General features: G+C 43.3%; 2 protein-coding genes across 2 annotated transcripts in view; both read right to left on the bottom strand.

The window, feature by feature from the left end:
- The window catches only part of SNPH (syntaphilin), a 13952-nt gene extending 8214 nt beyond the window's left edge, over positions 1-5738 (bottom strand). The window contains 3 exon segments of the mRNA XM_025212214.1: positions 4845-4942; positions 5038-5303; positions 5439-5738. Coding sequence (XP_025067999.1) covers positions 4845-4942; positions 5038-5303; positions 5439-5738 — 664 coding nt within the window.
- Positions 5739-9116: 3378 nt separating this feature from the next.
- Positions 9117-27979, bottom strand: part of RAD21L1 (RAD21 cohesin complex component like 1) — a 30497-nt gene continuing 11634 nt past the window's right edge. Inside the window, exons 3-15 of the mRNA XM_025212230.1 lie at positions 27313-27489; positions 25992-26121; positions 24866-24965; positions 23682-23788; positions 22583-22768; positions 20331-20429; positions 19684-19797; positions 17548-17774; positions 14502-14598; positions 13886-14034; positions 13033-13104; positions 11620-11697; positions 9117-10830 (exon numbers count right to left, since the gene is read on the bottom strand). Coding sequence (XP_025068015.1) covers positions 10642-10830; positions 11620-11697; positions 13033-13104; positions 13886-14034; positions 14502-14598; positions 17548-17774; positions 19684-19797; positions 20331-20429; positions 22583-22768; positions 23682-23788; positions 24866-24965; positions 25992-26121; positions 27313-27456 — 1692 coding nt within the window. The 5' untranslated portion in view covers positions 27457-27489 and the 3' untranslated portion in view covers positions 9117-10641. The remainder of the gene's footprint in view (positions 10831-11619; positions 11698-13032; positions 13105-13885; positions 14035-14501; positions 14599-17547; positions 17775-19683; positions 19798-20330; positions 20430-22582; positions 22769-23681; positions 23789-24865; positions 24966-25991; positions 26122-27312; positions 27490-27979) is intronic.

Below are 27979 nucleotides of genomic sequence, written 5' to 3'. Positions count from 1 at the left end.
GGTTGACCCCCAGGCCTGCCGGTGCCGAACAACACCCAGGACAGCCCAAAGGCACCAAAATGGGGCTCTCCCCGCAATTCGAGCTCTCAGATAACTGACGTGCCCCAAGTAGCAGAGAGGCAACGTGACCGCGCCGTGAAACGTGGCTGAAGAAGAAAGAGCCTCCAGGTGACATTCAAGAGCAGAAACTTTCTGGTCACCGGGCTGGGATGAAAAGGAGGGTGATAATTCCTGGTGTGGGGTCCCCACGGGGCGGGCTGCATGGTGGAAGGTCTGAATAGCCAGAATCCATCACCAGGATCCAGTCTGCCGAGACGGTCATCCTTCCACGGCCACGCTCACAAGCCCCCACGCCAAAGCGAACAGAGGGAAACGCTGGTCAAAACTGCCTCAAGGCGTGCCGGAGGGCTGGGGGCACGGGGCCATTTACAGTGGATCGTCTCAGGCTTGCATTGGCGTTACGTTTGCAATCGCAGTGCTGGCAACATCCCCTGGCACCCAGCTGTGGCTGTGGGAGGGACTGGGTGCTGCCAAGATGGAAGGAAAGGGAGACTGGTGCTGTTTCCGTGTCATTTCCATTAGTCACTGGTTCTTACCAAGTGCCCCTACGCCATCCTCAGGTCTTTTTGCCCCAAAAGGTTGGACTTGTGCCATCCGTTCTGTGGGTTTCGAGCACGTCCGAGTGGAGCATCCACAGCCTCTTCCCTGCTGTCTACCAATGGAGCCGCTACTGAACAGCGTGAAGTTGGCCGTTGTCGCCAGAGTATCTTGCCCTCCTGCAGCCGTCACACTCGGTCGGTTTGGCCCCTTTGCTCAAGGGCACAGGAGTTGGGTTGTACAAAAGCCTCAAGATCTGTCGCTACCTCCCCATGGACGACGGGGAGTGACCCTGCCCCTCTTCCTGATTTGAGGTCAGATGCCAAAATCTAGGACAGCAGGTTTCCAGCATCTGCCAGCACATCGTGGATCACCCTTATCACCCCAAGGGAGGTAGGAACAGCCCCACTGATTATAAAATCACAGAGCTCTGCACAAGACATTGTAGCAACCAAGAAGAAACAAGAAAACCTGGCAACCTCCATCCAAAACCCTCCCAGATGTTACAGTGGAAAAGGTGCAGGAGCAGAGCCCTATTCGAATGCCACAGCAGTAGCATGCTGGCATCTGGGATGGGTTTGGGGCACCCCAACTAGGATCTCTCCAAAGCAAGGAGAGGCTCTGAAATGGGTCAAGACATTTGCCAGAGGCAAAAGAGACCTCCCCTGTGAAGAGGATCTTGGCAGACCTTCAAGCTGCCTGCCTGGTTCCCCTCTAATACCCATGAGAGCATTTCATTCTGCTGCGGACTCAGCAAACGACACGGGGTGTTTATGTGGGACGTGAAGAGCTGCAGTAAAAAAACCAAAGACAACCAAAGACAACTCCTGAGAAAGGGCAGGTCCATCTCAGGCATCAGGGAAAAGCTGATCTCAAACTGCTGGGAGGTAGGGAAGCACCTTCTTCCTCAAGAACAAGCCGCTGCTGGGCACAGTTCGGGGCCTGGCAGTCTGGGGATGCAACAGAGCAAGCAAGCGCCTAATAGCATTTATCTGTCACGGTGATGCTGGAGGCGTCTCTGGGAACAAAATAAAGGTGGCCCTGGAGATGCTGAGGAAGGCGAGGAAATCCCCTGGAAAAGCTGTCATGGCAATGCCGTATCGCCACGGGGCCTCAGCTCTCTGCAGCAGACACGGGGAGGAAGAGCACGGAGGAACCAGCTGAACTTCTATGACAGCAGCAACAGCGTGGTGGTGAGGGCATCTCGTTGGGTTTCCATGAGCCTGAGTTCAAATCCTGCTCTGGGTTTGGGCCAAAGGCTGGTCCCAATCCACCCACAGCTGTGACAGGGCTTGGGGAACCCAAAGCAGCTGGGCGTGTGGCTAGCCACATCAGTCCCTTGGGTGCCGCTGGCTGCAGACCTGCCTCTGCCGTGCTAGGGGGATGCCCCACGGGGCTCAAAAAGACCCACGACCCTTTGACGTGGCAGCAGCACCAGGGACACCTGCCTGGGCACAACCAGGTTTCGGACCCGGCAGCACAGAGCATGCGAACGGAGCATTTCTACGTAACCCTCTATGCCCAGCTCCTCAGGAGAGTCCCCGGCATCCCTCATCCCCAGGTCGCTCAAAGTGGGAGCTGGGATATTCTCTTAGAATGAGTGGGTACATGGGAGAGGCCCAGCAGATTTGTGTCTGAAATGGCTGTTTAAAGAAAAAAAAAACAACCCAATGCAGTTTTCGGGAGGCTTTGCTATGCTGCTGTAGGTTATGCTTCGTGTTAAAAAGAAGACATCTCCCCAAAACCCCCTCGGACCTGATTTGAGGCTGGATGTTAAATCCCCATATATCAGCATTGCAAGCAGCAACGTATTCAGGGGAAGGCAGCACAGATGTTAGAGCCAGCGTCCTGCAAACACGGCTGAACGCAGAGGCTGCCTGGGTAGGGCCTCTAGAGAGACCGGACCCTGGATTTGGGGCTCTCCAAATTTCCATCCACCTATCTTCTGGGGTGTGGCCAGGAACAGCTGCCAGGTGCCCAGCCCTGGCTGACACAGGGTGGCACAAGGACCTGAAGGTGGGCTCTCCTGTGCCTCTAGACAGCGGCTTGGCAAAGGCCTGGCTCCTTTGGTCTGAAACCAGACATTTACGGTGCAACCGCCAACGCTGCCCGAGACCGGTGGATCTCAGCCAGGAGCTGAGTTTGCCCTGGATGGAAGTGCCGGTCTTGGGTTTGTTGCTTAAAACCAAGTTCCTTGCAGCTGCTAAATACTTGGCTGCTTCTACCTCAGGTACTTGGGTGGCCACCTTGAACTGCCAGCTGCAGGACAACCCGATAACCCCAGTCCCCGTCCTCAGACAGATGGACCTTTGCCTGGGAGAGGGGTAGCTCGAGTATCCACGGACAGACATCGAGCAGGGCAGCATCGGTCAGCCTCCGGGTGCTATTGCAAGCACCAGGACTCTGCCTCGCCTGCCGTGCTCCAGCCCAGGGTTAGCAGCAGGAACGAGCCCTGCTGTGGGAATGGGGATTCATGCTTTCCCCCCTCCTCCTGCAACAGGTGTTGGTCAAGCACAGAATTTATATTTTTTTTAAACATCTGATTTTAGGGAGGGGATGGCAGGACCCAGAGCCTGCAAGCAATTCCCTCAGCTGACAGCAACAGATTTATCCTGGGGGGCTCCTTGGCTTCAGGCTCTTCCAGGGCCTTGTATCAGAAGCGTTCGCCACCGCGGGCTCCGGGGACATCGAGAAGGGCTTGGGCAAGCCCTGTTGAGGGCTGCAGCACGGCATTCAAAGCCTTTCCCGGGTTGGGGGAGCCTGGCTCTGCAGGAACCATCAGGGCTGCTGCTTTTGGGAGTCGCCCCAGCAGCTGAAGCTGTCTCTGCCAAAGGCGTCGTGACACAGGTAGTGAAACAGGATTATTTTTACTTGCTGCGAAATGCTGAGCTTGCAGCTGAGATCCTGCCGGAGAGACAGAGGCCGACAGGGAATAGCAGGGCAGGGCTGAGCAGCTTTTCCAAACAGCTCCTGGACTCGAGGGCGGGAGGGCTGGGACCCCCAAAAGGAAGGCAGCACTTGGTGGTGGGTCAAGAAAGCTTCGCTGCAAGCCCTCCAAGAGGACTGGGAAACACGGGGCGAGAGCCTGTCCCTTGCCTCTTCCCCCTGGGCACACAAAGGCCCAGTTCGCCCACTCCTCCCAGTGCTACTCTGCAGGGATACTCTGCGAAAAGCTGCCCCCCAGCTCTGCTGGGTCCTTGTTTCCTAGCCTGGTCCACAATGCAGTCCCCGAGGGCCCCAATCCTGACATGGGCAAACAGCGGGAGCGGAAAGACGACAGGATTTCTTGGCACCCAGCCCCAAGCACTTAGACCAGACCCAGATGCCATGGCCGACCCCAGCCCAGTGCTTGGCCGAGCGTGGCGGGGGCAAGGTTTGGGACTGAAGAGCGGAGAGACGAGATTCTGCCGGGGTAACGGGAAGAGAAACCCGCCTGCCACGGGAGCAGGCCAAAGCCCCCAAAATATCAGCAGGAGCCCCACCCCACCCCACCCCGGGATCACTCGAGGCCCCTTTCTGCTCCTTGTGCAAAACCAGGGCAGCCGTCTGCCCTGCTCCCTGGAAACGGAGGCATCGCTCCCTGCCGAGCTCAAGATGGAGACCCTCGAGGACCGGGGAGCAACCCCCGAGACGTGGAAAGAGGTTCTTTGCACCCTCTGGAGCAAGGTCATTCCTCCAGCTGGGCATGACCCGCGGCAGCGGTGCTGTGCCGGCTTGACAAATGCACAGCAGCAGATTGCTTGGCAATGGCCAGGCGGCACTGACCTTGGGTGGGGAGAGACCGAAAGCAGCACGCTCGTCTGTCTGGCCCAGCCGGGAGCGAGGCGGGGGCAGCATCCCCTTTTAGCTGCAGTGCAAACATCACCGAATAATAAACCCTCCAGCGGCCTGGCTGGCCCTGCCCAGGTGAGGAGTCCGGGGCCGGTACTGGACACCGGTGCACCCAGGCATGGTGCCGGCGTGACCCCAGCCTCTCCCCAGCGTGCCACAGCCTCACCAGCGCCTGCTGCTTCTCACTGCGGAGCCGCAGCTCCTTGCAGAAGGGGGGAGGCAGGGAAGGAAAGGGGGGGGATTGTGCTAAATCACATGCATTAGCCGTAAGTTTTAGTTCTGGAGCGGATGGACATGAGTCACATTTAACCCCTGCCGCCCCGCGTGCCGCACCGCAGCCTCGCCCAGCCCCAGGGTGACGCAGCATTTCCCCGGGTGCCGCTGGTGCCCACCCGGGGGTGCCCGGCGGTGCTCACCTGGGGGTGCCCAGCGGGGCCCGGCGGAGCTGGCCTCTTCCTTGGGGCAATGCAGCAGCACTGCGGTATTGCAGCAGGCAGCCGGCTGGCTCAGCACCCTGGCAGCGAGCAGGGGAGGAGAGCGGGTTACAGCCGGCCCCTCTGCATGCTTGCACCCCCCTGCCCCTCTGCCTCCCTCCGTGCCCTCCATCACCTGCTCCAGCTGCCATGCTGCCAGGATGCTCCGGGCCGGCGGGGCTGGCGCTGCTGGGCAGGGCTGTGCCCGCCTGCAGCTGCGTAGTGGGGCCTGGAAGCGGGGGGAGGAGTGGGACCCACCCCGGGGCATCCCGGCCCTGCAGCCCCGACCCCAGGAGGATGCCTCCAGCCCCGAGAAGGGCTTAGCAGCTTACAGCGTGGGGCTCCGGCGGCAGCAGGGAGGCAGCGGGCAGCTCAATCAGCAGCGGGGGCCGGCGGCAGCGGCTGGCAGGCGAACAAAGAAGGGGGGAGAGGGGGGGGAAATTAAAAAAAAGCCACCCGGAAAATGTCACACACGCCAGCAGAGTTTCTATAGCAACGTGCATCCAGAAGCATCCCCCGGGGCTGAGCGCATCTTACCTGCCGCGGAGAGAGATGCATGGCTGGGGATGCTCGGGCTCGGCCCTTCCTTTGCCCCCAGGACCGGGCTGCTCCGGGGAAGGGGACGAGGGACGCCCGTGCCCGGGACAGCCCCTTCCCGGCAGCTGGGAGCGCTGCACCGGTTCCCAGGCTCCACCCTGCGCAGTCCTGGATGCTGCTCTGCACGTCTGAACGCAGGAGTTTTGCCATCTGGGCCCTGCATGGAGATGCAGGCAGCTCCGGGGCTGGCTTGAAACATGCCGTGGATTCAAAACCTGCAGGATTGAAACATAACTGCATGAAGCAATGCCTGGGGGCTTGGAAATAGCCCACATTTGTGGACAGGGGATGCCCTCTCTGCTCCTGTAATAGGGAAAAGGCAAAGTAGGTTCTTTGGCTAGATGCTGATCTCTTTTATCAGACCAACTAAAGAGTTGGGAAAATTGTTCTTTGCAAGCTTTCGGTATAAACACCCTTCATCAGGCACAAGGAGCATCTTTGGCATCTTTGTGGACACTGGAGATGCAGATTCCTTTGTCTGCTATCTCCGTATCCAAGCTCCTGCTATTCCTCACGCTATCCCGCATAGGTTCCCTTTGATATGTATAAATATGTGACTGCTCCCTAAATTATTTAGCATGCAGGCATCTCCGTTAAAACAAACAGAACGAGAGCTGCAAATATTGCATTTGCTCAACTAATCAGAGTTCCCTAATCACTCCACAACTGCAAAACACATTCATTAACTCCCCAATGTGTGCTGTTTTACATGCACCACAAAACTCAGCCCACTGGTAAGAACATCATGGTGTTGTAATAGTGCAGGTCCTGGGAAAGTCTAGATCTGACCTCTCTAAGTATCCGAGCCCTCTCCTTCCCTGTTGCATCAAAGCTCCCTGCTGTTTCCGGGGGCCTGCATCTCTGGCCCTAATTTTTCTCCTCGGAGACTCATTTTCTCTGTTTATGTGACACCCTGCATGCCTCTGCCCTCAGCCTCCCATAGTAAGGGCTCCATTTATAGGTATTTTACAGTAATAAAATATCTATAAAACAGGCTGTAAGGGTTTTACAGAGGTATTGCCATGAAGCTCTTTCAGATGCAGTTAACTTTCCCCCAGTTACATAAGATAGCAAATAAAAGGGCTCTGGAAATGAAGGCGTACTTTTTGATTTGGTTTGGTTTGGCTTTTTAATGGCTGGCCCTGTCACTAGCTTGCTCTCTGCATTTTGAAAACCCAACTCTTCCTTCACCACAAATTGATACTCAGACTCTTAAATGAATGAACAGGCAAGCCCTCAAAGAGAAGAGGGGCGGGGAAAAAACCCAGTCTTAATCACAATCCCAGGCCAAGCCAAACTGGGATGACACGTCTCCTGCTGATTTCATGAGTAGAAAAAATGTTGCTTCTTCTAGAAAGGAAGATTTGGGTCTCTTAGGTCCCAGAAAAACCTGGGGCTGTGTTTTTCACAGAGAGTAATCTGACAATTGATCTGGAATACCTGAGAGGACTTAAGGTATAATGTTATTAGGCAAATCTCATGTAAACATAGACATGCTCACTTGCACACGCACCTATACACGCATGCATGCCTCACTTTACACATCTACATGCATGCAGTCCTTGGTAAGTCGTAATGGTAAGTTATGGGTATGTAGAATTACTCATGAAATCTGCATCAGGAAAACTAATGTGCCTTTGCTCGGCAAGCCTTTCCTAAACCTTGACGCCAATCGCTGCACTGTCGAGCTTATAAATAGCAATATTTATGACTCAGTACTAAGGCCCCAGCCCTGAAAACGCATCCACGCAGGTACAGAGCTCACCCACAGGGACACGGCGTAAGAATCAGGGCTCGGATTTATACTTAGCCTGGAAGCTGACTTCAACTGTTTTACTAACCACCATCTATTACTCTCTGTGGCTGGCGTGTGGTATCCAGTGAAGCACGGACTTACTACACATAATGATACGATCTTTGACTCACCAGTCGGAAGTTCATCCTGTGGACAAGCCTGGGGGGCACAGCTCAGCGTTTTGTTTTGTTTTTAAAGGCAATACAGGCTTTCTTTGAAGTTAGATTGTATATGCCCCAGCACCGGCTTGTCAACTGCTTGCAAACCTTGTCAGAAGATTGCAATTTGCATTTTTCCCCATCCAGAAATGTGTAAACTAAGATATGTATGGAAAAAGGTTTATTATTTTAAATGCCCATTCATGTCTAATAAAGTAGAGAATGGTTGCCCGCCCCAGAACTAATGTGTTTTTTCTACATATAGTGTCCATAACTGTTCTTCAACCTCCACTTGCACCTTGAGTGTGGGAGATCACTCCCTGTTTGAATAGCAGGGTCTTTTGGGGTTTGACCTGCACTCTGCAGGCCCCCTGGCACCCCATATCCAGGGGCTTAGAGGGTGGACAAAGGTTAATCAGTTCCTGGAGGTCTCACCTCTGGGGTTTTGATAGCGCTGCACATCCCATGGGTGCTGACATGCACCTCCTTTTCCCCGTCTCAGCTTTGTGCCAACAGACTCCAACTAACTACAGCCAACAACTAATAAATAAAGTATGGGAAAAAGCAGAGAGCACGCAGGGATCTGAATGCTGCAGAAACTTCTCACAGCCACGGGTGGGAGGAAGGAACTGATGGCCTCTGGAGGACATGCCGTGTACAGCTAAAGCCCCAAAATGGCTATTTAAAAAGCTGCACACAGCAGTGGAACTCATAGGGACATTCACCCAAATGAAAACCGAGCAATTGCATCAGATGGAAATCTATATCTGTGTCTCCGATCCTACACCTGACAATGCCCAGGTGCATTGCTGCATCCACTGAAATCAATAGGACTTTACATAAGCACAGCACAGCACCTGCAATTAGAAGATTATTCCCTGTATTTATGTATCATGGATTCTCAGACCAGTTCTTAAACTGAAATACACTCTTGGAGAGCAAGGGTAAAAGGAGTTTCATTTTTGTGGCATCACAAGGGCTCCATACAAAATGTGCCTAATTTACAAATAAACAGATCATTTCCTAAATCCTAGCCTTCTAAACCTTCTTTCTTCTCTTCCCCTTGCAATAAAAGAGCCTTGTGGGGCAAATTACAGCCTTGGTAACATGCATCAAACCCCAAGGTCTTCAAATGATACCTTCAGTCACACCTGCACAATAAAGCTAAAAGACCGGATCAAAAGCCCTTTTGGAACGAGCTGTCAACCTCCTCTCTTGCAATGGTCACGGATTGGGAGTTCATAGCAACAGAACAGTTTCAAAGCAAACCCAACCAACCCCGAGTTATTCCCTCCTCTGGATTCCCCACAATAGCCTGTCTCCTCTCTGGTTACCTTCTGGATTGCGAGCTCAGCAGGATGAGGTTTGTCTCTGTGTCTCGTTCAATGTCAAGCCTGCCTTGCTGCAAAACAAATAAGATGTCTGCAGCCTGAAACACAGATTAATAGATGGCACAGGGATCTCCTGAACTCTTCCCTGGGTACAGAGGGCCATTTTACGAGAACAGAGGAACAGATCCGAGATCCTCGTGATCCGAACTGGAGTCTATATTACATTATTTTCTAAAATGCATCTGTCTGAAGGACAAGGTACATGGCCCACTGGGATCTGCTGAGCTGGTGCAAACAAGCTCTCCCCTTCCTAATTTTCAGTTTATTTCCACCTTTCTGGGCCTCTAACTTACACTTCTGCTGCGATACACAACCCATTCTAGGAGACTGCGTGGCAGCTCATTGTGTCATTTCAATAAGTGTGGTATTTAATTCACGTTTTCATTACAGGTACACGTGATAGGTTAAAATAGGAGCCTGTAGCATTTGTTCAGTCTTACTTTCTCCATTACTGACAGTTTAAAAGACATTTTCTCCAGAATACTTCCCCAGAGCATGTCAACTGTAAGGGCCGCTCTGAAAATGAAGTGTAGAAACACTTTATCGGAGAATGTAAACATGCAGGGAATCCAAGGAGATGCCAAACCAAAAAAAGCACAGCCTGGCTCTGTTAAGTATCTGCTACTTTTGACTCTTTAGAACAAATACTAAACAAGCTAAGGAAATGTATGCTTAATGTTTAATATATAATGCCCCCTCACATTTCAGCATACTCAACACAACCGATTTATCTATGCAGAAAACTTCAGTGTACAACATGGAAATAAAAGTGACAGAGCATCCTAGAGGACAGGTGATGTTGCAATGAGCTAAAGATACATCCATTTAACACAATACATCAACACAGAATTGTAAACAGGCCAACACATAATTTAAAGAATAAATATCTCTTCTAAGAAAGTTTTATTTTTGGGTAAAATACTTAGTGAGCAACATTGCATAGTCCTATGCATCGCCCTGATGCTGTATGAATATTTTGGGGCTGGCATAAAGACCTTAAAATATAAAAATCTGAATATAACTTCTAAGAATGTTTTAATTTTAAGACAGGCAGTTGTTTCCAATAACGGCTGTGTAAGGTATCACTTTATTACCAGAGTAAAAGAGTGTGCTTTGTCAGTGCTTTCAGATCAAAATTAAGCTAAAAAAGAAATACCTGTGGCTTTCTGCTATGAAGCAGGCAGAATGTACTGTACCTCATGATAGAGCCTGAAATTGTCAGACATGCATAAATTGAATATTTGCAATAGTCAACAAGATTTCACAGCCATCAAATATGAGTGTGTATAGCAATATAATACCATGGGAAACATTCAAATGTATTAATTTATCTTAAGAAATCTGGATTGAATATTTATTTAGTTTTGAAAAGTAACCCACTGCGAAGGATTATGGCTCAACTTTTTTAAAAAGTATATTCCGTAGCCCCAATATTGGACTCCAGGCCAGTTTTACTCAACTTTTGAAGGATTTTGTATAAATAAAATTAACAGGAAATTTAAAACTCACCTATGTTGAATGCCCATTTTAAGCTATTCTTCATTAACAACATATTTAACTATTAATGATATTTGTTTGAACCCCCCGAGAAACAAAGCTGATGATAAATATCTTGACTACTAATAACCATGGAATATATATGTATATCTACACAATTTTAGTTTCTATGCAGTCCTGAGAGGAAGCACTAAGTGTAACGGGTGCGGAGTCTAATCACCACAAGCCGTGTGGCCTCCATACTGTCTCTCGGGATTTTTTGAACAATAAGCATACAATGCAGTTCATCGTTATTGATGGTTTCATATAGTATTGAACTTTGGACCCATACTTGCTATTATATCAGCATAAGGGGCACTCTGAGAAAGCTCAAGAGCCAACTGTTTCTTTAGAACAAGAAAACTGTAAAATTTGGCGGCGACTCGTTTCCGGTCATTGCTCTGACAGAGCTCCAGCAAGCTGAAGGACTTCACTCCTGAATTGCTGACGTGCTACGCGGCAAAAAGAAAAGAAAAGAAAATTATAGTTAGGTCAACTAATAAAACGATGTCTCTCAATATCCCAACCAAAGGACAGATGTTGCAAACACTTCTGTGCATAAATACATGCTTGCAAGATCAAGGCTTTAAGAGGGGATCTTCTCCCTGAATTTTAACTTGATCTAGTGTCTGTTAAAGTGCTTTACAAAATTTAGTGACAGCATTGCTCTCAACTACAATGTTATTGCCGGCCTCAGGAAGTTTGGGGTTTTCTTAAATCCCAGGTGCTGGGAATCAAGGGATTGCACTGAAAACCCTTTCAGCTTGAAGCAAGGCTCTATCCTTTACGGTTGGAAACGCAAGTGTATTCTCAATGTTATTTTTTTAAAATATTGTAATTTTAAACTAATCATATGGTTTTGGATGCTTGGGGCTGGCAATACTAGTATCAACAGACGATGCAGTGGCTTTCATAAAAGTCTAGTCTGGCTTTGATCTTGCACAGCCTTAAACATATGCTTAAATTTACATATGCCGGTTAGCTCAATGCAACTCAATGCGACTAATGGGTGCATAAAATAAGAACACGTCAAAGACTTTGCAGGGCTGTAGATTTACTGTCCATCATGTTGTAATTTACTGTGATTCCTCCCCTTCCCTTAAGCACAGCAAATACTAGAAACAGAATAAAATACATCATGATTTTGTAGGCCATGCGTGCACCGATGTCAATAGATATATGCATAGCAGGCACAATGTTTAAATACAGAATTGCTTTAAAAACACGTAAATGCATCCTACCTGCAGAGTGTTTAATATCTGAAGAGTTCTTTTGCTCCACCTTTTTTCTTCGCTGTCTTGATCATTCCTTATTAGCTCCTGCATAGGAGACTGTGAGCATTAAATACACCACGTAAAATCATACACCAAAATGTTAAAAATTTGGTCAAATAAAAATGAATAGGCCAAAATAAATAGTTTCTGACTTCCTGTAAACTTGAGTTCAGGGTGCAATTTTTTTTTTCTTTTATATGCAGTGGCTTCTGTGTTATTTGTTTGGATAATGCCTAACCCATCACAGATTTGTCAAGGATGAAGCTGTATGCTTTGGCAGCTGTGGAAAAGTTTGGTTTCTGGCATTTGCGGAGTCATACCAGGAACTGAGGGATATAAACATTGGGTAGATTTTTCCGCTATAATAGGGACAGAGTGCGATTAATGGCATTTTGCTTACTCTGCAAGTAACCCCAGTGACTTCAGTGGGGTTAACTGCAGAGTAGGGGTTTACTTCTGGTCAATAATAGTATAAGAAACTTTTAACTAGTTCGCAACTGATTCCAGGCCAAAGCTGACATTGAAGATTTCAGTTTTAGATTATGGAGTTAATGAGCTATCAAGGTGAATGGGCTATCAAGGTTCATGCCATTCACCGCTGTCGATTTAGTATTTGGTTCAATTTTTAATTCCTTCACAATGATTAAGGTCAGAAACCTTTTTTAAAATGAAAATCTCTCAGAGTCTAGAGCAAAGAGTTCATTCTATGGCAAGCTCCATTATGCTTCAATGTGGAAATAGTTGGAGCAGGGTTTCTTTTGTGTGCCTACTTTAACATCTACAGGAGAGACTTAGTGGTCAGAAATTCTGTGTTTTAAAAGGTAATTTTTATTTTAACTTTTTGGGAAAATTGTTTTTAATGTCTTCATCCTCCCTCTTACAGAAAGAGATATGGGATACTGCTATTTTAAAAATGTATAAAGCTTATAACTTGTTCACTTTCTAACATACAAAGTTTATACATGAAGGGGGGTGGGAGGATATCTCCCATGGTTTGGTCTGATTTGATTTCTGTTTCCGTAAAACTTCAAAACTGATCAACCACTGATGGAGCCCTTCCCAAAAACCTGTCACGAGCCAAACACGGTTATTTTAATCCATTTTCCCTTTTTTGGTTACAATTTTCCTATTTGGTTTTCTAAAAAGAACATTGTGCCTTTATCATTTTGCAAGATGTTGCTTGTAGCATATTGGACATTTTTAAATACTGTGATTAAATCAGATTGGGTATGTGAAATATTCAGAAAATAAAGATTACAGTACTGTTTTATACAATAAAACTACTGGTAAATTAACAAAACAGTCAGTTCCAAATCTCTAAAAATTCCTATGCGAGAACATAAATGCCAGTGGTGACAACTTTCTTATTGACGCACATACCGTGGTTAATTCAGCTTGCTGAATCTCACTTTCCAGTGAACAGGCCCCAGACAAAGCAGACAACATATCCTGCTATTCAAAGTTGGGAAAAATCAGACAGTTAGTAGCAGTCTTCAAAGAGACAATATTATTCTCAGTTCCGTATTTCTGCCTCAAGTGGTCACTATGCTGATTTTTCTACAAAATTATTTTAAGACTATATTACTGATATATTACAGATAAGCAACCACATTTTGATTCCCATGCTATAACAAAAACCAGGCAGGAAGACACTTCCTCATGACACAGACCCAATCACTGCTTTGTACGGACACAATATTGGGTTCAGAATTTATACTTTTCCAATACAGTTAAACCCAATTTTATTATACTTACAGAAGATAAATAATATCATCTCTGCAAATGGTGGCCTTGTAGAGTAACCAGAATAAAGGTGGAAGAAACGGATGATTTATTATTTTAGCAATAAGCGCTTTATTTTCCAGCAAAAGAAATAAATCCCACCCCATCCTTGATAAAGATGCCCCTATTAAGTGTCTTTTCTGTACAAGTAAAAAGGTTGCACTGTATGTGATGATTCTGTTTATAAAGTATTTACGAGAGATTAAACAGATTTTTAATATGTTTATGTCATTGTTATTGTGTCCAGCGAAATTGTTTGTTACACCTTCTATTAAATGTCTCAAAACCATCTATAATATATGCTCTTTTGTGCTACACAAGATATAGCTGTAGCATGCTTTTAACATCTGTTACTCATTTATTAACTCTTTTTAAATGGGACATTCATATAAATTATGTAATAATACATACACACACACACTGGTTTTTTACGTTTATTGAAAATACTTACTGTCTTTTCATTAGTAGTCCCATTTCTACTGTTCTGTAACGTCGTCGACACAAATGAATCATCCATTATGGGTCCCAGGGGTCCTCCGTGAGCTGCATCTTGCGAATAACTCAGGTCTTCAGTCAGTGGCTCTTCAATTACCAATGTCTCTGCATCAATAAGAAAAAAAAAAGTTTGACTGCCTTTCTGAAAAAGGAAAAATCCACCCCAACAATCTTTGAAAAATATAAGAACTTTCTTAGAAGCCAATTTCTGTGGACTTGTGAATTCATAAAACCAGTGATAGATCATGCACACTTAATTGCCACAGGAGCAGAAGTGAGTCAAGTAATAGCAAATCAAGTAAGACACATTGCCCTCTGATTTTTAAATGTGAGGAATAATAGAACAGCAGCATATTTACCAAACCAAATATATTTTTCTTTAGGACTCTGTAATTGCTGTAAGAAACTGATTCAAGTACTCCTTTTTTTAGAAGTTAAGCTTCTTGGCTTTCTTGTTTGTGCAGACACAAAACTCAGATTCTCTGCATGACTGAAATGCTAAATAAAATGTGTATGTTTCTTTTAAAATGTGTGACGGCAAGTGATAAAATCAGACAAAATTAAAATGTCACCTTTAGTATCTTGCTCTCTCTCTGGTTCTTCAGATCCCATTTCTATATTCTTGCTTCCAGTCTTAAAGCCATGATACTTGAAGCAGTTTGCAAATAACTGTAAAAACAAAAACTTGTGTCTTCTATTTCCAGAATAACTTCAAGTTCTAATGGCAAAATGCAGGGAATAAAGAAGCGATGGGCAATTTTTATATGAATTAAGAACTAAGCAACACTGACTTAGGTGTCCATAACAGTTGCAGAGACCCTCTGAGGAAAAAGCCCCCTGGCAGGCAGTAAGGAAATGTCTTACCCAACAGCAGGCTGGGTCACCTCTCCCATTATTAAACCTCCTAGGAAGGGGAGATGCAGAAGAAAAAAAAAACCTCTGTGAGGTTTTCAATGTGGAAGTTTTACACATAATGCCATTATGTAGGCATGATATTTGCCCATGTGGAGCAGACTGAGGGTCTGTCCTAAACCCTACAGATTTAAGGGATGCATGTGGTTTCACGGGATTTGAATGATCTGCCTGAGGTCCCTTTTCTTGAATTTCAGCATCCTCCTCCAGAGCCTCCCTTAGCTGTTCCTGCTCCATCAAACTCTCTTAAAGGGAGAAATGACCCAGTAAAGGTAGTGTAGCTTTGGGGAGATGGGGGAGGAAGTGGAATTATGCCTATCCCTGGGTCTTCTCACCCAAGTTTGCCTCCCCAGTCCTTATCTCATCACTGACCCCGAATGAGGAGGCAGGTAACAGAGTCCTGAAGCCACTAATATTTCTCTCTCAAGAACGAAAGCACTGAGATCCAGACCTGAAAGATCCCACTGAGCATACATCTGACCTAGTTTTCCAGGCAAACCCCCTTAGTAGAACGGTATGGCAATGCTGAGAAGGATCTTGTTCCACATAACATACTAAGGGAGGTGGATGTGGCTGGAAATAGATATGACATTGCAAGACAACAGCATGCTTACAAATGCATTATTATAAAATGTAATATATAGCAGCATCTTATAATTAACACATGAATACAATGAAAAACTAAAATGAAGCAAAATATTCAAAGCAGTGCTTAGGATTTCACTCTCTAAAGATACATAGCGACATCCACCTGCACTGCTTTGAAAATATAAATCATTAGATTTAATTCAAGTACTGTCTCATCGCACGGATTTTAACTGCCCTCCTTTAAAAATAGTCCTCTCTCATATATATATACACACACACACACACACACACACACACACACACACACACATATATATATAAAAGAGAGAGAGAGGACTATTTTTAAAGGTTGGTTCTTTATAGTCCATTACGTGCACACACACACATATAATCTCTTTAGTACTGTGTAGTATTATATATATATATATATGTGTGTATATAACTCCCCTCCTTTAATAATAGTTATATAGGACTAAATATATATATGTATATGTTATATATATATATATATATATATGTAGGACTATTTTTAAAGGAGGGCAGTTATATACACATATGTATAATGCTACACAGTGCTAAAGAGATTGTGTGTGTGTGTGTGTGTGTGTGTGTGTGTGTGTGTGTGTGTGTGTGTAATGGACTATAAAGAACCAACCTTTAAAAATAGTCCTCTCTCTCTCTCTGTCTCTCGGACTATTTTTAAAGGAGGGCAGTTATATACAAATAAGTATAATGCTACACAATGCTAAAGAAATTATAGGTGTGTGTGCGTGCGTGTGTAATGGACTATTTTTAAAGGAAAGCAATTGAAATGTATATATTTGAAATAAAATTGTAAACAAAGAAATACTACAAACTTCTGATTTAAAAAAAAGTGCATGCTGCTGTATATAGATCTACATAATGTTTCCACCTTCTGCCATGCCTCAGGATGCATCTGGCAGAAGCTGCTCTTGTGACAATGCTATAGTGCACTGACTTGATTTCCATTCTGCTGGAAGACTGCTCCAGAGCCAGTCTTTCATCTAAGGGCTGACAGAGAGGGATGGTGGCAGCTGCTCCCTGTACCATCAATGGGTTCTGAATTCTGACTGACTTAAGAGAACTGACTTTTGTGCTTCAGAGAACAGCTTAAAGTACAGTTCTGTATTTTTAAAAGCATGCTCTACTTGTAACTAGATCATGTTTTATTTTAATCAGTAAGTAAAGGAGCCACCACCAACAATCTGATTATCTGACATCACTCCCATTTGGTACAACCCATCATTATGTTTCAGAGACCAAATATAATGAAATGACAATCATTTGATGAAAATGGGATACTTCTATAGACAGTTCAAACAATGCAGCACCTTTTTTTTCTGTAACCACATTTCCTTATAACATCTTTTGTTATAATAAACTCTCCCGCAGAAGAATCTTGCTAGAAAGTATTAATATCAGGTCAAATTTACATATATTCCTTCATAACTCATCTTGCTGGCTTTCTATATTTAAAACACAGTACTAGTTTCCCCCCTGGGAGAACAAATTGTTTTCATTTTCTCAATTCATTGTTCAAAGCTCAGGTTTCCGATAGCATAATTCCTACTCAAGTAGATTATACTAATAAGACCAGTAATTATGATAGACTAGCATTAGTTGGCAGCCTGAAAACCTCTATAGTACTTATATTTTTCTGTTACATTGAGACCTATGGATAAAAAGCATAAGGTTTAAGCATTATTCTTACAAATGAAAACATTAATTGCAGAAAGCCAAGGTGGTCCAGTAATAATTACAGATTGGATTCAAAACAAACAAAAAAAGAAAGAAAGAAGAAAAATAATAATATAGCAGCATACCAGCAATCAATCAGGTGCACAGATGTAAAAATCAAGAATACACACGGGGTGCCTGAATTATGCAGATGGCCTTATTGTTGAAGCACATAATTGTGGGTACAAATAGATATCCAACCAGCTGAATTGTAGTATAAAGCTTCATTTGCACATATAGTTTTTGGGGACACAGTTATCTGTGCACACAAAAGGAAGCCTAAAATTACAGGGTTTAAATGCACAATAATTCCATCATTTCTATAGTAAAACAGCAGCATACAAAGGCATACATCTGTACCTTTTGTAGCTCAACATTAATCAATGGCTCGGTAGCACGGGAAAGAAGTTTATGCACTCCTCCTGATTTCTTCCACTTCATTAGCTTTTTTGTGGGGGGTGCAAGATCCAGCACAGTTTCTGTGTCTGTGTAGTTGCTAAGCTGTTTCTGAATAGTTTTACTGCTGAGCTCCTTGACTACATCAACAAGCAACTTCCGCTTCCTTTTCTCTTTCCGCCCAGTGAAAACTAAGCAGAAGAAATATTAAAAAACAGGGACATTATTTCCTTTGCTGATGGACGCTCGTCTATAAGGCATATCTCTGTCCTAGAGGTGCTGGGTATCACAGAAGTAAACTATGCTATTTCCATTTTTTTATGGTTTGGCATGATGGTATCAAAATTTGAGCAGCAGCTTGTCTTCCCTTATATATCTGATGAGGACATAATCTTTGCCAAGGATTTGAGATGGAATGGGTGAAAAGGTTCCTAACCTCCTAATGTAGATCCCAGAAGGACCAGAAGTAAACTGAACTTTCCCTGATGCGCCATTTGCTGCACTTTACTCTTCCCAAAACATTCCTGGTTGGTTACCTGTGTGTACTGGTAACTTCCTGAGACTAAAAACCATCACCTTCTACTCAGCGTTGTGTCAACCTGAGTCAGTAGCTAAACCATAAAGTGGCGATATCTTTTATTAGACCAACTAGATTTTTGCAAAACAATTAAAATAAAATAAAAAGTTAAAATTATTTTTTTTCTTTGCAAAAATCTAGTTGGTCAAATAAAAGATATCGCCTCTACCACGAGTTCGGATTCCTTTTCTCTCTAGACCAAAATGGCTACAACCTGGATACCTAAATCATAAAGCTGCACTGATTCTAATTTAGCAACTTTTCTTCCAATATCTTGTCACACTATGAATATAGAAAAATGAGTTCTGGTGTTTTAAAAACTTAAACATGAAACCAACACTTGGAATTCAATGGAGAAGTTGCTGACCCACCGAGATACAGTGCAGGGAAAAAGGAGAGTCAACTTGAAGAGCTATGCTGATAAGCAGGAGAGTGTTTCGGAAAAACAACTTTTACAGTTCCTGGGAAAGTCCGTATACTCTTACGTTCACATATTATTAGTTTAGGAATGTTTATGAATACTGGACTGAAGAAGCAGTGGAATAAGCTTATTTTAAAAAGGACAGATGATAAAGTATGTCTAAGACGCATATAAAGGCAGTTTACTTTAATTGGAAGTTAACCAGGCCAGGAATCATTTATGTACTTAAACAATTATTTTGCTATTAGTGTAGTTTTTACTCAGTGGTTTTTATTAGTGTTTTAACCATTTGGAGATTGGAAGAGGGCACGCGTATACTACATATGCTACATATATATGCATATCCTCCTGAAAATTCGCTTGGCTGGGAGCCTGCAAAACGAAGCCTTCTAAAGGTCAGTGTCCATATAGAGAGTGTGCTTGTGGGTTTCATAATTCTTTCTCTTGGTATTATTCTGTTTGCTAACACTCACAAATACAAAACTTTAATTGGCCATTGGATGAAACAAATTACACCTTCATTTCTGAAATGATGATGTCTCTTGAAGATTTCTAATTTTAGTCTTGAATCAATTGACATTAATCACCATTCACTGAGGAGTTGAGAAGCAGGGTAAATTAGCTCTCACACACACGCTACTCTATGCTTCTAATATCTGAGCAAGTTCCAAATGAGATATACACATACCCGTGAGAGTATTGTTCCTTTTTCAAATTTTTAGGGAAATCAATATAACCATGAGCAAAGCAATAAAAAGCAGGAAATTAAAAAATTAAGGTTGCCATTCTATGGATGTAGATTTACTGATGCATTATCAAAGATAAACATGCTGCAACTGGAACACCATAAACCGTGCTAGTGAGGGCAGACGAGCCAGAATAGAATTCAGCTCACTCCTCTACCCCCATAGCAGACGCACAGTGCTAACAGGAGTTAAATGTAGTAAATTAATTTTAGTAATTGGGGAAGGCTGTGAATGCACCCTGGGAGGTAAATATTCTCAGCAATAATGAATGAGGGAAGAAAAGAAAATAATGTAAGCTAATTTCTTTAGTATTAAACACTTTGCAATATTTAACAGAAAATTGATGCAACTCTGACCTGTAGCATCAATGGGCTCAAGTGCAAACCCTTCCTCTTCATCTGGCAACAGTACAGTCTCACTCATTGGATGGTTTTCTGCTTCATGTAGTGACTCTTCATGGCTGGAATGCACTGTGAAACAGCCAGCCACGGCCCAATTTAAATACAATCACTGTGCAATGTAGCAAACAACTTCTCAGGAACAGGACACATTAATCAAACTTGATTTTATACCAATTTGATTTGATACCAATCAAACTCGGTATCAATCACGAAGCTTAAGCATTAGAATAGGAAGATTAAGTCTTAAAATAGAAAAAAATATATATTTTTGTTTCTGACATAACACTTCTAAAGTACTACTTAAATATTTTTCATTTCAGCAGTTTCCTGGGATGTCTAGTCAAACTAAGCCTGCAACATCCCTAGAAGGCAGACAGAAGAAATGTCTAATGCAAAAAAGTATTTCTATCAAAGTTGTGTGACAGACAGAATTCCAAGATTGGCTCAAATTGTACCTGAGATCTAAGCAATTAAGAAAAAAGGAAAAAGAGAAGTCAAGACAGGAAAAAAGCAAGGAATAAGATAACGGTAACAGAACACACCAGCAAGAAAGACAAAAGCTCATTAAGTGATGAGAAGGAGCAGAGGCATTACACACTCACCCACTGCACTGTCACCAGGGAGCTCCTGTGAGAAAGGAACTTCTTCCAGATCAAGAAGGTCTTTAATTAGGCTATTTTGCTCAGCTTTCAACAGATCGTCTGAAAAATAAAATGCATCATTTCAATCATGTCAAATTTTACAATTTACAGTACATCACCTGCATTAACAGAGAGGTAAATGTCTCAGATAAAGAACTCAAACCTGCTCTGATCAACAGGTGAAATGTACAGAGCCCATTCAGACACAAACAAGTAGGACAGTACTTATGCAATAGGGCAGCAGAATCTTTCCTAATGAATTATTCAGAAGGAGATACAGAACTAAGCATCTCCTGTGAAATCAACGGGAACTGAGGGCACTTGGGAACTCAGAGGAAGTGTGCAGCACCTGTCCAATCAGTCCTAACACTAACTTGGAGGCTGTTTTATAATTAGAAAAAAAAAACTATGTGAAAATGTCAAAAGTGATTAGCACATATTATAAATTAAATCATTTGCTAGATAAGCAGTTTGTAAACAAACTAGGTGAGGTAAATAAGCAGAAAATAGCAACACACCCTGGTACGATATTTATTGCTATATGTTTTTAGATGGAACTTGAACATTTTTAACAAAAATTTAACAATCCAGGCACAAAGGCTACTGAGTTCTTTTTGTCTTATGGTGATATGGATTGGGGGGGGGGGGGGGGGGGGAGATGGGGTGACAACCTCACATATACACTACTTACCCCTATAGTGTTTTATTTGTCAAAGAAAATATTAATTTGAATAAACATGCAGGTAGAAACGGAGAACACAGAAGCAGAATTCTAAGAGTTTCCCTCTCGCCACCTTTTTTTTTTTAAAATGTGCTTCTAGGTTAAAAATTTACATATCAGTTGAAGCCAAGTACAAATTTTTGTATTTGCATTGTTAACACTTAATAAAGGCCATTTGTATGTAAATTCTAAACCCATTAATTACTACTCTTCCCCAGGCTGGTCTTTTAATATTGCAGGCATGAGGTGACATGAATTGTTCAATCCAAGCACTACTACAGGTAATTAATATGAAAGCTAGCTCTTTGCCATTCATTTCCAAACCTTTACAAGTCATGCCTTTCTTTTGCAGAGGGCACAGAAAGCAAGTAATATAAAAAGAAAATCTGTAAGGTTCTCTCTTGAGCAATAATGTACAAAACAAGAGCCAAGGAAAATGCACTGAAATGGATTGCAAGCACTAATTTCAAACGATCATTCATATACGACATTTTTCATGCCGGATGCTTGCAGTGCCATAGTTAAGTTAGCTCCACTGAGAAGCAGGCTATGTTACCCCAGGCGCAGCACTGTGCAATTGCAGTTATACTGCGTCTAGAACCAGAACTACTTTATCAGAGCCAGCTCTGTTGTGCACACCACTGTACACACACACACACACACACACACACACACACACACACACACACACACTGAAAGGCTGCGGCCGTTGTGAACCGAGGGAAATTCTGGCCTCAACCCTTTTGTGAACAATAAGAACTACATAAAGTGCCTTTTTTGCCAGGTTTTCTTTCCCCGCTCCCACCAACAAAATTATATCTACTAGCTTCTGTTGCAGGAAAAACTTTCATTTTTGAGAAATGATCACCCTAAATATTTGTTTGCACCAGATCAACTCAAAGCACATAATGGGAAGGGGAAAACAGGGGCGAGGAGGATAACAGAGAAGTGAGAAAATGAGTGTGTGTTTATGTGCTCTATACACACACAGGCAAAGACAAGTGGGATGCAGGAAGGAGGCAAGACACAACGAGAGCAAAGGAGAAACAAGAGTTTTGGGCTACAAACACTAGAACGTCTTTTATAAAAATGGTGAAATACATTATTTCACTACAGGGCGGAGTTAAGGTTCTTTAACTATCCTTACTGCACACTTCTGTATCTTAACAGGTTTGGGTTTCCTGTCAATCCAACTTCTACTTTTAACTGGTATTGTATTTAAGATACTTTCATGGGGGTTTTTTTTTTAACTTTAAATGACTCGTATGCACTCAATAATTCCATTTTAACTTTTTTATCTGGAAATATATAAATGAACTCAGATGAATAATCATGACTAGTGCAACACTAAAAGTGTAAATAGAAACTTCCAGATTATCATAGACAAAAATGTTTTAAATAAAAATATAATTTCCATTTAGAAAAGCATCACATTTTAGAACTTCTTGGATAGTTTATATTAGATTCTGTTAATGTATGGAAAAAAACATACCAATCATATCCCCAGCAGCCTCTTCATCTCCAAAACCATCAAGTTTAAATATATATGCATCTTCACACAGCCTAGATTTGTCTCCAGTGAGGCTTGAAGAGTTGTGATCAGCCAAAAGACTATTAGTACTCATTAGTATGCTGTCATCAAAGAAGCTATGCCGCCTTAGTATTGCGGTCTCCTCACCTGAAAAAACATACATATATACACTCTCATCTAAGTATTGACTAACCATTTTCCTCAATATGGGCTATGTCAAATGTATATAAAAAATATCCAAATAAGGTTGCAATGTTACCGTCACTATTTCAGCATTTTATGAAGAGCAGAATAATTTCAGCTAGTTTAGCAAATAGACTAATTGCATTGGGTTGTATGCTCATTTACACTAAGGTCGCTTTCCACTGTTCTGGGAAAGCAGTTGTGCTAGCTGATTTATGAGCAGGGATCCTCATTTTCTCAGATTAAACAATATCCCCAATTTTGGGGGTTAAAAAGTAACCCAAAATCCACATTTTTCTGTGATTAAAATGAAATGCCACTAATATACACCCACACACACATTATATATAGTGTGTGTAATACACACATATACATATATATATAATACACACACATACATATGTATATATGAATACATATACACACACATACATATACATATTAGTGGCATTTCATTTTAATCACAGAAAAATATGCATTTTGGGTTTTTTTTTAACCCCCAAATTGGGGATTTTTTTCATCAGAGAAAAGCAAGATCCCTGCTTATGAGGCACACTCAGGAGGCGAGTCCATACTGCATGGCAGGCCAGCCCACTCACGTGCAGAGTAGCACCTCCACCCTTGATTTAGGGGTTTCTGAGGGGGGTCAGAGCTCAGGTTAGAGGCAACATTCAAGTGAGAAAGAACTTGAACTGGGCTTTGGATCATGTTCAAAGAGAATAAGCAGAGGATTCATCATAGAAAGCAAACAGATCCTTCATACCATAAGCTTTAAGAGCTTAAATAATACATCAGAACTAAGCAGGATTTTATAAATCATTAACAGTGTAAGTTCTTTTGCATATAAAATACAATTTAATTTCTCAACTCTTCTTACCAAAATTCCCCTCACAGAGAAGTATATCCCTTCCATAGTCCTCTCTAAGGGTGATGTCTTCAACTCTGCTCTGATTCAAACTGAAGTGTTCAGCAACATCAATGGCACTAATGAAAAACAGAATATACCAATTATAAGACGAGCTGGAAGTGCGGGGAGTCGGAACGTGAACGATCTGTATACAGAGGGCCTCCATCTTTGCGTATCTAAGTTTAACGATAGAGACAACCGCTACGTTCGAAGGCCCCCCAAACACTTCAACAGCTATCAACTTTTCTGGGAGAAGAAATGCAGTCTCCCTAAAGAGTCAGAATGCAAAACATTTACAGCTTTATTGATTCAAAACGACTCTTCATATTGCGTCTAGACGCTAAAAAGATAACCGTATGGCATCTGACAAACAGATGCTGTTGTGTTCCTTAGAACAGACACCTTTAAGCAAACAGAAAGGAGACTCCTTTACTAATTGAAGCATCTAAGTCATCTTTGAGGAAGCCTATGCAACACCTAACCATAATCCAATCACAAAAGCATGATGTGCAAGAGAAAAGCATTTAGCATTTAGCTTCATGCACAGAGAAAAGACCTTGGGGCTTCAGTGCCTGAAACTTCATGAGCAACAAGCAAGATGAACTCCCCTCAAGTTTCTGCCTCCTTGTTCAAGAGTAGGCAAAGTCCCTTAATAACATCATCCAAACTACTTTTTTGCCCCTAGAAGTCTCACCAACATCTGGTCCAACTTCAGGTTCTACCAATTCGCTAGTGGACAGCATTTTTTTTGTCTCCAGTCTTCATTCAAATAAATTACACGATGATACTCAAAAACTTGCAATTAAAGAATTTTTTTTTTTTGCAAAAATCTAGTTGGTCTAATGAAAGACCAACACATCATCTCTACCACAAGTTCTGATTCCACGATGATACTCTGAAACCTAAGTTCAAACTACTGTTTCACTGGGAAGGTCTTCACTGATAGAATGAGACCAGAATAACTTTACAGACACATAATTCCTGTGATTGTAGGCACGTATATACGGCTTGGAATTCAGAAAAAAAAACGAGTTATCTGTTCAAATGGAACCTCTGAGCTCTTTGCTTGCTGGCAACCAGCAAGAAAACACATTTCTAGCTCTGGACACAAAGTCAGGCAAAATGCTATTATAAAAACATGAAGAAACATTTACTTCAAGTCAGGTAGTGGTGTGTCAAAATCATGGAAGTCTTCAGGCAACGTGATGGAGTGATAAGTCGCTTCAAAGTTCTCTTTTGGAAGGTCAACAAGTCCTAAGGAAAAAGTGCAAAACATAGAGACACGAGTAGCGATACCATACCAAGAAGTCCATCCAATATGACGGTAAATGCATCCAGGGGACTTGTTGCCATCATAAATAATAAGAGCAAAGCTTAAGTAGTTTGTCAACAGAGCCCCCAAGGTGGAATGAAGCCCTTAATTAACGCACAGTTTAGAAGCTTAATATTTAGTGCCGTGCACATAAAACGTATGGGGCTGTTAAAAAAAAGGCAGAGGTGTTGAAATGTTCCAAAGCTGCTGTAAGCAGGAGCAGCTCTTCAAAGCTACAAACAATGTTGGCAACTAGTGACTAATACAGGTACCTTAAAGTTGTTTAAGTTTACATTGCAATGTTTCCTGTTTTCTAGCTAATGTTTTCAACATCGAAAATGTACAAAGCAAAGCTGCAAATATGTGGTTCTTGTCGTACTACAAGCTACCTTGATATTTATTTATCAATAAAAATATATTTTGCACTTATCTGATGCCTTTCTACCAATGTTTGGAAATGTTTTGAAGCCTTTAACTAATGATGCCTTTTACCACCCTTGAGAGGCAGGCACCAGGAGGGAGTGTTTCCCCCACTGTACAGATATATAAACTAGTAGGTTAAGCAACTTGCTCCAAGCTCATGTTCTCAGGCAGTGACAGTGCTGGAAGCAGAACCTGAGGTTCTTCTGTCTTCACCTAATTGTGAGAGCAGAAGACAACCTTTCACTAAAAGATAACTTACCATAAGACAGCTTTCGTATTCTTTAGGGTGTGCACACATAGGTAGTTATTGCGATTTTATTCCCCAGGCTTGTTTGCCTCACCATAACTTGTGTGTGCCCAGACTCTCAAGGGCACCAGGAAGCCAAAAAGATGAAAAGGTTAAATTAAGTAAGCATTAAACTTCAGCATTAGGCACCAGGAAGTCAGAATCAATAATATGTACCAGACTGCAATATCTCAAATGAAAGGTGAAGACAGGAACCTGAAAGAGGTACGGACAGACAAACGCAGAATCCTGTCTATACCTGGACGAAAGGCCATCTTCATTTTCACCAAAGCTTCACTGCAGTCTGCCAAGAGGTACTTTGTCTTTCGGTGATAAATTCGCACCACTCCCAAGAGCAGGTGCCCTGAGGTTCGCAGAGCAATTCTGACCTGCAATGATTTTAAAAAATCCTTTAATGCATATTGCAAAACCATTAAGATTAAACAAGTTCAGGAATTAACTTTGTAATGTATGTTGAAGAGGAAAAGCGGTATTGGACGTTATAATGATAATTCTGGAGTTCTGCATGACTATTGTTGGCTATTTTAAATGGGAGAATGTATGGACTTTATACCAGTAAAATCAATAACTTCCTGACTGCAGCCAGCACTACGGACTGATGCCGTGATGCAGGAGACGAGATTACCCAGAGAAGAAAAGAACATCACACGCTAAGGAAACTACAGGTCAACACGTGCAATAACACTTATTTAAACTGCAGTACATCCTAATGATATTATTAATGAAACAGTTTTAAATAAACCACCTGAGTGAAGATACTATTTGGTGTTCTTCAGCTAAGTTTCTAATGAACAAGAGTTTTTGCTGATAAATCTTGCACTAACTCAAAATCTTGGTGTCTCTGTTAGCCCTGCTCTGTGTGTTTAACTATGTACATATCTAGATAGAATAGGGGACTAGGAAAGATCCTGAAGAAAAAGGAAGGGAGATTAGGCCTTTTTAAAGATTTGTTACTTATTACGAAAGTGGCAAAAGTGTTACCCCAAATGCTTTCATTATTCACTTCGTTAGTTCGATTAAGCAACTGTCTATTCAACCCTCTCTTGAGACAGGTGTTCCTGTATACACACCAGAGTGCAGGATTTTCTAAATAGCATTTTCTAGAATGTACTTTTCACCTGCTGTAAGAAATACACTCTACATCCTTCAGGCATAAAACAGCAAGCGTATTACTCGGACTTTGCCACTTAACGGATGTTTTGACCCAGTAAAAAAACTGAATAAAACCTGACAAAACGGACAGAGCCACCAGTTGCTTAAATTGAAACAAGAGGGGCAAATTTGGTTTTATCAAGTAAGAAGGCAGACCCAGACACAGGCACGGGCGAATGGACCCAGACAGAAAGGGGGCCCGAAAATGGTAATTTTTTTTCCTGTTGTCCAATTATTATTACCATTATCCCTGGCGAAGGGGAGCCCAATAGTAAAAGTTTGCCTGGGGCCACCGGGAGTCTAGGGCTGGTGCTAAATGAAGGTCTATAATCCTTGCGTGCAGATGCTTTTCCTCTAGCGAAGACTGACATTTCTATAGCTGGAAACTCCTTGCATTAGTTACGTACCTTCGGCGAGACGATCTTTTCGATAGTCATCTCTAAATTACATTCAAATATATGAGCTCTTGTGAGCTTCTTCTCCCAGTGGGCAGCAAGCCATATCTTGGCCAGCGGCCCCCGCTTGTTCACAAGTAAATGCATGTAAAACATGTCGCCCGGCTCCTGTCGCTGCGCTCACGCCAACTAGGGAAAACCATATAAAATAGGTGTTAAAAAAACCCAACGAAAATTCATGATTTCATGGACGGGCAAGAAGACTTCCAGCGCTCATCGCGAGATCCCAAATCCTTTGGGCCGTGATGCACGAGGTGCGCGCGATAGACGGCGACCGGTGGGCGAGATCTCGCACTGGGGCTGGGAGGGACGAGTCCATCCCCAAACCTGGGGCAGGACCGGCCCCGTCCCAACCATAATCCCAATGTCGACAGGGCCGACGGCACGGTTGGTATCGGGGGGCAGCGATGGCCCCACGGCGGGGGCGTTTGGGCTCCGGAAAGAAATCGGATATTTCCACCGGGCGGCAGAGAAGAGCCCCCTCTGTGTGCCCGGCTGCGGGCAGATTCCTGAGGGGGTTTTGGGGGGCTGCATTTGTGGGGGGGCGGTTAAACCTCCCTCCTGGGTGTGAGGGAGACCCCGCAGGGTCAGGGTGGGGTCCCAGAGCCCCTGGCTGAGG

This window comes from Alligator sinensis, unplaced genomic scaffold (genome assembly GCF_000455745.1).
Source record: "Alligator sinensis unplaced genomic scaffold, ASM45574v1 scaffold1032_1, whole genome shotgun sequence".
Lineage (NCBI taxonomy): Eukaryota > Metazoa > Chordata > Crocodylia > Alligatoridae > Alligator > Alligator sinensis.
This window is presented reverse-complemented; position numbering and strand designations above follow the sequence as displayed.